General features: G+C 53.1%; 1 protein-coding gene and 1 long non-coding RNA gene across 2 annotated transcripts; one reads left to right on the forward strand and one right to left on the reverse strand.

Moving 5' to 3' along the window:
* Positions 1-159: 159 nt before the first annotated feature.
* Positions 160-9597, forward strand: CALML4 (calmodulin like 4). The gene is given in 5 exon segments (XM_043919823.1): positions 160-309; positions 411-441; positions 4772-4912; positions 6511-6699; positions 9294-9597. Coding segments are annotated over 5 exon segments (594 nt in total). The 5' UTR covers positions 160-174; the 3' UTR covers positions 9392-9597.
* Positions 6307-9317, reverse strand: LOC122704804. The gene is made up of 3 exons (XR_006343942.1): positions 9178-9317; positions 8178-9012; positions 6307-6506 (listed from the first exon to the last, which is right to left on the reverse strand). It is a non-coding gene; the product is annotated as an uncharacterized LOC122704804 (long non-coding RNA).
* Positions 9598-10899: the final 1302 nt, after the last annotated feature.

Genomic DNA, 10899 nt, shown 5'->3' on the forward strand with positions numbered 1-10899 from the left:
AGCGGCCTTTGTCCTCTGGCTACAGGACATCAGCTTCCTGGTGCAGGGCCGGGTGCCGGGGAAGCCCTTGTGCAGCCCCCAACTCTCAAAACCCAGGCTGCCACCGCCCCACAGCCAGGCATCCACCGTGCACAGGAAGCCGGAATCTGACCCCTGGCGGCGGGCCTGGTCTCCATGGCAGCCGTGGATTTATTACTGGGGCCTCCACCTGGCTGAGCGGACTTTCGACTTGAAGCCGGGAAGAAGGGGAACAGGAAGGCAGTTCTGGGAGCAGCGAGCCCACGGGTGGCAGCTGGAGGCCCCGCGATGGTGAGTGAGGATCTGTGTGGCCTGGCCAGGCTGCCCTGGGCTGGGGAGGCAGGGGGCTTTCATGGAGTCCCTTCCTGACTGTTCTCCTCTCTCTGCTGCAGGCCAAGTTTCTTTCCCAGGACCAAATTAATGGTAGGTTTGGTTTGTTCTTTCATTAGCAACTCACAGCAAAATATGGGTCTCATTAGGCAATTTGCTCTGCTCATGTTTTGTTGGTGGGAGAGCTGGGCCCACCCACGAGCCAGGGGCTGACTGCTACCAGGAAGGGCCTGGTGGAGGGGCGGGGGATAAGGCTTGGAGGTAAGAACTGTCGCTGGTACAGTGGTCAGTGTGATTTACGAGAGGGCCTGATAGGAGAGGGAGCACACTCGGTTCTCCTCCAGAACTTGATAGTTGGGGGAGGCGGGGAGAGGGGCTGGTCAGAGAGACACCAGCTGGTTGTGGCTGAGGGCCCCGCCTGAGAAGGGGGCTTTGTAACTGGCTGAGAAAGAGAACAGGGCCCAGGGCTGTGCTTTCGGAAAGGGTGCTTTGTGTAGGCTGTGGGCCTCAGTCTCCCCATTTGTAAAGGGTGAAGGCCAGTGGAGGTGGTCTCGGGGGTCCCTCTGCCCTGACAGCAAGCCTAGTGTTGGCATCTGGAGCACTTTATTCCCTGAATCCCCAAACCTGCTGCCCCCAGGCAGCTTCAGTTTCCCACAGTGCCTGGTTCTGTTTCCGCGAGGCCAAGTCAACAGAGTTGGGTTACACAGAACCCCGGGGCCAGACCTGGCTGGGGAGGCTCGGCTGAGCTGAAGCAGGGAGCTGAACTGAGGGTGGGTTACCTGGGCAGGACGTGCAGAGCTCTGGGGACCAGCAGCGTCTATAAGGGAGAGAGGGTAGGTGGGTTGCAGGCATCTCCCCATAGGCCCCTTCATATCCTTACCCCTCAAGGGGGGCCAGAGCAGGGACTTTTAAAACCCAAGGCCCAGGATAGGGGCCTCTCCTACCTAGGTCTTAAGACAAGACTTGATGAGTCTCAGGGCTGGAATCCAGCTGTCAGCGTCCCCCCACCAAACCTGGTGCCGGGGCTCACTGACCCTCCCTCTGGGGCTTCTGAATCTCCCAGGAGGGAAGAAGGTAAGATTCCCTTTGTATCCTAAAGTCTGACACAAAGAAAGTGACCACAAACGTTCAGGAAAGGAAGACTGAGTGGGAAGACCAGGGACCTTGGAGGCAGTGGGCCTGGGCTCCAGTCACCTCTGAGCCTCAATGATCTCATCTGTGAAGTGGAAGTAATAACACTGCCTCATCAGGCTGCTGTGAGCAAGAGACAGAGCAGATGGCGGTCATGCATCTGACTCTGGGCCTGGATGTCACCCAGATGACATCCGGGGCCAGCTTGCTCTGCTAGCATGAGCTACGTGGTACACTTTTAGAAATTTTGTGAACCATTGTTAAATAAAGGAAGATGAAAGAATGTCCCAGTCCCTTCGTCTATACAAAAGTTTTAAAAAGATAGCTCTGTTGCAATTAGTAGTGCTGAAGATTTGAAAGGTTTCAGTTTAATGGATGTAATTTGCGCAAAGGTGAGGAATAGTTTAATAGTAGATCACTCATCAGATGTAATGACAGTGTAGTCATTGGGAAAATAGTTGCGTTCCTTGACCTGCAGCTTACCTCACTTATGGTTAAATCCAAACTGTAGGTTGGCAATGGATACAAGAGCTTGGCAAAAATTCACTTGTGATAATCAATTGGCTAGATGGGATTTATAATCAGTGTTTTTATTACTTGTAAGTTGTATGCTATACATCCTTAAGTCTACACCATGTACAGATGTCATCAGAGTCAGCTGTTCCATTCCCAGCACAGCTGGTGTTATCCTGGGTCTGGGGAGGATTCTTTCTTGCCGTGGGGCATTTGCATTTTCAAAGGGAAAACTTAAAGGGGATTTTAATCCAGTTTGTTTAACCCAATGTGTTCTTTCATTCAACAATTATGAGTCCTTTTTTTGTGCCAGCCCCGTTCTAGGGATTAAAAATACAGCGGTGCACAGAGGACCCCCACATCCTTGTGCTCACAGGGTTCGCCTTGGCGGGAGGCGGGGACCACAGAGGAAAGGAGCAAAGTAAACAGGATGTTGGAGGGCAGGCAGGTCTATCAGGTGGAGGGCAGGGCAGGGAGGGAGGAGGTGTAGAGGTCGTGGAGGGGGGCAGGAGTAGAAAGAGAAGAGCTCTACTGTTTCAGGGCCGGCTGCCAAGTTCAGAGGACCCCCCAGATCTTTAAAGGCAGGAAGACAGAACACATTTTAGGTAACGGGAGGAGATGGGCCCCCAATTGAATCTAGCCCTGCTGATACCAGGGGCCATGGGCCCCCAAGAGCCGAGTATGGAGGGAGGTAGTTTGCCCCCTGTGGAGTCTGGTCCATTCTGGGTCCCGAGTGTGATGTCCCCACCCAGCTACTGTCGGAAGGTGGTCAACTGTCACAGGATGGGGTCTCGGGAAGGTAGTGGGCCCATCCCTTGGGCAGAGGCAAACCCAGACAGAAGGTAAGCTGGGGTGGCCAAGACAGGTCCCGTGGAGGGGGGCGGGGGGGCTGAGTTCAAGCCCTGCGTGCAGGGCGGCCCTTGTCCCTATCCCCAGTGGCCTGGGCCCTCTTAGAGGGAATCAGGTTTTATAGGAACCAATTAAGCCCTGCTTCCCTGGGCCACTCTGGCTCCTGCTGCCGGGTCCTGTTGGTGGTCTGCCCCTCCAAAGCTCAGTCTCTGGAAAGTTCTGAAAGGGCGGGAGGTTCCCCTTCAACCTCTCCACAGGCATCAAAGCAGATAATTGTCCCTAAACCCCACTGCCTGGCCTGCCTTTGATTAGCAAGGCCCCTGAAATCCTAGGCTGCTGGGAGTGGCCTTAATGAGGCAGCTTGAAGGGGCCCTAGGCTTGGGCATCCTTCTGCCATCTCTCCCGCTCTCCAGCCCTCTGGTGGCTTCTGCTTGGAAGTGGAGCTCCAGGGTGGCCTCCTGGGCAGAGCGGGCTGCCCACTGCCCTCGCTGCCAGGAGCCCTTGGCTGCTCCAGCCTTCCTCGCTCCGTCTGCAGCATGGGAACAAGCAGTGCCCCTCCCCACAGGGCCGCAGTGCGGATGACACGGGGCCTGGGGGAAAGCGCTAGTCGTGGGAGCTGCTTTGGCTGGTTTTGTTACTGTCTGCTCAGGAGCTGCTGGTCCAGGCCTCTGAGGAACCAGCTGGCTGCGGGAAGTGGGAGAGAGCAGGGTGTAAGAACAGTGCAGGGCCCCGCATGCTCCCACTGGGGCTCAGGCTGGAGCCCTACCCATGGGTCCCGGGGGCTGCCCAAGGCGGGAGTTTTGGCCAGTTCCACCCCCATCCCCACCCCGTGGTCAGGGCCTCTGTAAGGGCCCCTTACCTTCCCAAGCTCCTGGCTGGCCTCCCCATGCCTCCAGGGCTGGGCGTCAGGGGAGATGCAGGTGGGGCTGGTTCCACTGGGCTGGGGAGCTGTGGATCTGTAGGCCACTTCACCTCCAGAGGGGAGACAGGGTGCGAGGAGAGCAGTAAGGAAGATCTCCGCAGAGCTGGGAGGACTTCGGGCAGCGCCTGTTGAAGTCTTGAGTGGGGCCAGGGCCTGTGTGAGAGTGCGGCTTGAGAGTTCAGCAGCCCCGAGACGGGCGGCTGCAGCAGTGGACTCAGAACTCCGGGTTGTGCTATCTGTCACCACGTATGATGGCCTCTCTGCCAGGCCCTCCCAGAGGGGATTTCTGGTCCTCCAGCAAGCCCCAAGGCATTATTATCATTTCCCATGTAAGTTGCCGTTTGCTAAGATCCCCTGGGACTCTGGTGCCCTGCTGTGGGCTCCTGGTCCCCCTGGGCTGGCCCTGGAAAGAGAGAGCGAGCAGGTTCTCCTGTGTGTGCTGTAGCTTCAGTCACATCCCACTCTTCGCCACCCCATGGACTACAGTCCGCCAGGCTTCTCCGTCCATGGGACTCTCCAGGAAGGATACTGGAGTGGGTTGCCATTCCCTTCTCCAGGGGCTCCTCCCGACCTAGGGATCGAATCCACGTCTATGTCTGCTGCATTGGCAGGCAGGTTCTTCACCACTGTGGTTTTAGTCAACTGAGGACAGCAGCAAGGAGGAAGGAGGCAGAAGGGAGGTCAGGAGGGAAAGGGGATGGGTTGACCGATGAAACGCAGTTAAACATACATTTCAGATAAACAACAAATACCTTTGTAAGCATGTTGTTCAGTTGCTAAGTCCTGTCCGACTCTGTGACCTCATGGACCGAGGTATACCTGAAATTCAATTTCCCTTGACAGCCCTGGATTTTTCTTTTTTTTTTTTGCTGGGCCTGGCCACTCTAGGAGGGGAGGAGGAGTGGGAAGCAGGCAAGAGGAAGGGGAGGGGCAGAAAGGGGGAGAGGACGGAGAAGTGGGGGGGCGGGTGGAAAAGCGCCCCTGACTCTCCCTTCTGGGCTCTGGCAGAGTACAAGGAGTGCTTCTCCCTATACGACAAGCAGCAGCGGGGGAAGATCAAAGCCACGGACCTCCTGACGGTGATGAGGTGCCTGGGGGCCAGCCCGACGCCTGGGGAGGTGCGGCGGCACCTGCAGACTCACGGGATAGGTGAGTGGGCCCGGCTGGGCCGGTTGCACGGGAGTCTGGGTGAGCGGGTGGGCCCTGAGCCCTGTAGCTCTTGTCCCAGGGACGCAGGCAGGCAGGCGGGTGTGAGCAGCTCAGAGGTATGAGGGGTCAGTGTCAGCCAGACCTCTCTGGCTGGGGGTCTGGAGGCACCTGGCCAGGTGTGCTCATAGCAACAGCTGACGCCCCCGCCCAGAGGACCGGGGGATCTACACATTTCACCACCGTTGTCACAAACCTGCAGTCCAGACAGTGCTGAATGATCCCAAGCATGTTTTGATGGAAGTGTCCCTTTATTTAGTATGTGTCCTCTGCTTAGCTCAGCAACACCATGAAGGAGGCACTATCCTAATCCAAGTTTTACAGATAAAGATCAAGATTCAGAGCCCAGCTGGTAACTTCTGAGTCCTTAAGCCAATGGTGGAATTAGATTGGAACCAGATTCTCATTTCTAACACTGATCTCCGAAAAATTTTTCAAAACTGCAAGAAAATGTAGAGGAAAACCCACCCAAAATGTTACCAAGTTATCCTCTGCTGATGTGATCATGGGTGATTTTTCATTCCTCATTTCCTCTATTTTTGACAAAGAAAACATACTGCTTTTACAACCAAAAACAACTTGCTTTTTGTTGGTGGTGGCAACTTTTTTTTTTTTTTAAGAAAAAAAGAGGGAGGAGTATCAGAAGCCAGGATGGCTGTTTGCATTGGTAGCTGGACACTCAGGAAGGAAAGAGGAAGGGATGGCCTGCAAGGAACACTTGATCAACAGCCCAACTGGACCTCCATTGCCCTGCCTCTCAGACGGGTTCCCACTCTCTGCTGGGGTTACCCCGAGGCCCCATTGGAGGGCGACTGCAGCGGCACTGGGAGCTTGTCCTGAGGCCGGGCTCGGGGTGGCCTCTGAAGGCCCCAAGCCTGGTGACGGGGGGCTCAGCCAGCAAGAGCCCCTGCTTCCGTCTTCAAAGCGTGCTGGTTTCCTCTGGTTTCTGTCTCCTTCAGACAGGAAGCCGTGGGCAGGGGCAGGCACTTCCGATTTCCTGCAGCTGGAGCCCGGCCTGGGCTGAGGGCCCCAGGCATGCCTGGAGGAGGGTTGTGGGCTGCGGTGGAGGCTGCAGTGAAGGGAAGGGCAAGTGAGCGAGGCTTGAGCCCCATCCTCCACCTGTCTTTGTAGCTGTGTTGCAGCGACTGTCAGAGGGGGAGGACAGACATGGATAGACATGTTGGTGCACTTCCTCCAGTTCAGGGCGCGAGAGAAGCATCCAGAAGGGGCAGAGGAAGCGGTGTGCCATCCTGGTCTTGTCACTGCTCTGAATCGACTGTGCTCTGAGTTTGTCTCTTTAGTGGGCAAAATGAGACATCCAGGCACTGAGGGCTGTTAGGAAGATTAAACGAGGCATATCCATGGTGGGAACTCAGCAAGACAGGCTGCAGCCTCTTCCCCAGGAACACAGCCACCATCACAGTGCTTCCTGAATTAGGTGGCTCTTGAGCTGGCCTTGAAGGCTTGGGCAGGAGGCCAGCTGACATCCCCAAGAGAAGCCTTTTCCTCCTTGCTCACTCAGCTGTTTGGGGGTTTCCTAGACAGAAATGGAGAGCTGGATTTCTCTACTTTTCTGACCATCATGCATATGCAAATAAAACAAGAGGACCCAAAAAAGGAAATTCTTTTGGCCATGTTGATGGCAGACAAGGAGAAGAAAGGCTACATCATGGCATCTGAACTGCGGTCAAGACTCATGCAACTGGGGGAGAAGCTCACCCCCAAAGAAGGTAATGGCCTGGGGCCCTATCTCCCAACAGTGGGAGGTGACCAAGGAGTTGGGGGCACACCAAAGTCCAAATCATGCCACGTGGATTATGTAGACATTGCATTTGATGGCATTTGAATGTTGGGACTAGATGCTAAGCTTGGTGAACTCTGGCCTGGAACCTGGAAAACAACTAGGGAACTGTGAGTGGCAGAAGGTAGCCAGGGTGAAGGGACAGTAGGGAAACCCACTTAGGATCTACTTGGGCATTACTCTATGTTTTAAACTTTCACTGTGGGCCTTCATTTAGTGACTACTGACACCTCTAGGATCAGTAGTGTGCCCCTCATACTGATTAGAGAATCAGGTGCAGTGTGTGGCCTGTGACGAGCAGAGCTGGGAGCTGGACACAGGGCTCTTAAGACACTGGGCCCCCACCCCCGACCTTGCTCAAGCCCTCTCCTTTCCCCACAGCTGTCTTCTGAAGTTGCTGCTGCGGCCAAGTTTCTAAATTGAGATGTTACTTTGCTCCCTTTTCTCATGAGTCAGGCAGCTCTGAGCTCTTCCAGAAGGAACGTCCTGTCTACCTTCCCTGTCTTCCTGCCTCAGAGCCAGATGAGGGGCTTGGGCCTTCCGGGAAAGCCCGATGTTCATAGTGAGGGTGACCCCGATGCTGAGCCCTTTGCAGATGTCCTCCCAGCCGGCTGAGGGCCGAGTCCAGCCACAGGAGCCATGCCAGGCTGCCACCAGAGTCCACACCCACCAACCCCCGAGGCTGCAATTTCTAGGTAGGCCACTGGACTCACCTGTGATTGGGGCAGGAGGACACAGTGGGTGGAGGAAAAAGGCTCGCTCCAGTAATAACGGGCCTTTAGCCTTTGGTAAAAATCACAACAGACTTGAATCCTGGCTCCCCCTCATTCTGGGGGAACTCAGGTGAGTTTCTTAACCTCTCTCACCCTCCTCAGTTTCCTTGTTGGGAAATGAGGTTACAATAGGCAATCCCTCAGGACCCTGCAAGAGCTAACATTCTATAAAGCAGCCTGCTAAGATTTCATCTGCAGTCACAAAGGCACAGTGCAAAGCAAGTAAAAATAGCGCTAGAGAAGGCAGATGGAGCTTCCCCCGCTCTTCCAGGCTGGTAGCTATCACGCTCCCATCTTTCACTGTGGCTGTTTTAACGTGAACAGGGAATCACAGGCTCTGCTTCCCTCCCGGGCTCCGAGGACACTACTCAGCCTTTTACGGATCAGGTGGAGTGTTAGCAGAGAGGCCAGCAGGGGTCTTCATTCTTGCGGTTAATGATCTGTCTAAAACAATACCACGGTCCCCAAACTCAAACCTCCCTCCCATTTGTTTAACCAGTAAAGAAACATTTCAAAAAACTGGCAGTGTCTGCCAGAGACTGATGTCCTTTTCCTCTGTCTATGGGAGATAGGAAAGGTGACACTGGAAGTAAGACTCCTTTACCTTCAGTGATAGAAAGAAAAGTTGGCTTACTGCAGAAGCATCCTTGGAGCAGCTGAGATGGCTGTGGGGGAGGCCTCTTTCGCAAACCGGTTCCCTGTGCTGTTCTAACCAGAAGGCACCGTCAGACTCCAGCTGCCCCTCTTCTGGACAGCTGGAGGCTGCAGTGATTGGTACCGGACCTGTCCATTGGGACAGTTTTAACCAAGTGGTTGATGGGTAGAAGCTTCTCCATGAAATAAGATAAATTACAGGCTCAGTGTTCTAAAAAGACTCAGAAGTACTATCAGCTTAAGCACAGTGCACAGCAATTACAATTCTGAGGAGGAGGCTTAAGCAGCAAGTCACAGGTGATACTTCCTCACTGTCCAGAGTTGTGCTGGGGCTGTCTGGGGCTGGCAGAGTTGACATAGAGTGAGAGAGTTTTGTAAGAGGGTGAGGCGGGTCCTGAGAAGCCACCATTGAGAAGTGTCAACTGAACTGGCTCTCCTTGTCAACTCCTGGGACAAGCTTGTATTTTACCCCAGGAATCCAGAACCAGTAAATGTAGGTTTCTTTCTTTTTCTGAGCAATATTAGAGAACAATGGCAGTTTTTGTAGGCTTTGAGCTTAAGACACAGTTGAATTTATTTTCTCTTGTACTATCCCACCTCCAAAACACTTTCAGAAAGAGGTGATAGTGGCAGATACCATTTGTCACCAAGCCCCCTCTTGGGGTGGGGGGATGTCAGGCCATAGTCTGGGCTAGGGGGCCCAGGATGGAGCGGCAGGAATGTCTGTTATGGAGGGTGTCTGAGAGGGTAGGCGGTAGAAGGTAAAATCCAGGCCAACGCTTTCTGGAAGTACTGGTACAGGAGCCAGATATTTTCTGAAGGAAAAAAAAAGTACAAGGTGCTTTCATTGACTGAATCCTTACCAGTACACCCCCCATCCTGGCCCCTGCAGAAAGCCTGATGAACTCAGAATTGATTCCATGGTCTGCAAGTGGGAGGGAGTGGGTTGTCCTTTTCTGTTCACTGGGTTACTTCCTCACCTATGGAAGCAGTCAGCTGGAGGCTCAGGGGAGACCTCGGGAGGCTCAACCCCCAACTGGATGCTTTATCATGTGACAGTGAAGCCAAACTGAAAAATTACTGTGATTTATTGCAGTGGAGGATCTCTTCAGGGAAGCAGATATCGAACCAAATGGCAAAGTGAAGTATGACGAGTTCATCCAGAAGATCACCATTCCTGTGCGGGACTACTGAACGAGAAGGCAAGAGAGCCTCCCCTGGGCCTGAACACTCAGACTGATGGATGTTTGAAAAGAAGAGTGTTCCTTTCACTTGCAGGAGATGGCAGACACAGCAAGATGACAGACCTAACTACAGTAAGAGGACAACAAGGAAACCAAATGATTCCAGCTGTGGGATTAGCATGTCTTTAATAAAATTTTTTACTGTTTTAACAACTACCATTAGTCTAGCCCTTTACAGCCTGTGGTTTAGAGATGGGCCAGGGGTCTAGTCCTGACACTGCCATTTCCCAGACAGGTGATTTTGGGCAAATCATTTCACCCCTCAAAGCCTTAGGATCCTCACTAAAGTGGATTCTTGCTTCTTACCTCACGGAGCCTGTTGAGAATGGGCTTTGCCTTTGCAAACTGTACAACACTGTGTAATCCTGGGTTGCCATGATTGTGCTTCTCCTAAAAAGGGCAATTTGCAGGAAGACTAATATTCTGTATTTGGGTGCTGGAACCATCTTCCACATTCCCAAGATAAAGCTAGCTGAGAAACAGCAACAAGCAGAGAGCTCAAACTATGGCAACATTTCTTGCAGCACCATGTATAAATTCTCATTCCCAGTGCATACTAATGTAGTCCTGGATATTCATTCGTAAGCAGAATATACAATAGGTTAGAACAAGTAGCATCAGCTAAACGTTGGGAAGAAGGATCTGACTACACCCCAGACCAAAGGAAACCGGGTGTGACGAGCTGCATTCACTGTGGCCTTGCAGAGCTTGAGAAGACTCATTATGATGCTTCTGTCAGAATTTTGAGCTCTTCCCTGGCCCATTATCAGAGAGGATCATGGGACTAGGATGGGTTTGCTTAAATGGGTCAAACTGATGATGGCTTCAAGCTGTTTCCTCAGGACTAGTGAAAGTAGTAAGGTGATGGAACAGACCACAGCCATGACACAGCAAGAGCCCTGCAAAACTGTTCTAGGGGTACTGGTCCTGCCGGGAGCTTTTCTAGCGTAAGTGGCTTTTTAAGTTAGTTACGTGGCCGGGAGGTGCCAGGCTGGTAGTGCCTGTGTACTCATCAAAGTTCTGGATCCATTGCTAGAGTCAGCACAGCCCTAAAAAGGGCTGGAGTCACACGTCAGCATGTTGAGGGGGGTGCCGGGCAGAACTCAAAGCACAGAGATTTTCATCCTTATATGTATCAAAATTGGGCTCTCTGGGCTGTGGCTTTTTCTAATGGTGCCTTAGTAGCGAAAGCAAAAGAAAACCAAATTAAGAGGGAGGTGTGTCTGTGGGGTTTACACAGGACACAAGTTTGAGGGCGATGCACAAGGGAAACTTCAGGGGACAAAGCAGTCACAGTCGGTGTAACTATCTCAGTAAGGATGCGTGGCTTCAGACCAAATGGAGGTCCTAAGAAAGGAGAGTCACTTTTGTTTCCCCAACAGTGTAACTGCCCATTAAATGATCAGGAATTCCTAGGAGCTGGAGAGAAGGGTTATATGGGGGCAGGCAGAGGTGAAC

The sequence above is a fragment of the Cervus elaphus genome, chromosome 12 (assembly GCF_910594005.1).
Source record: "Cervus elaphus chromosome 12, mCerEla1.1, whole genome shotgun sequence".
Lineage (NCBI taxonomy): Eukaryota > Metazoa > Chordata > Mammalia > Artiodactyla > Cervidae > Cervus > Cervus elaphus.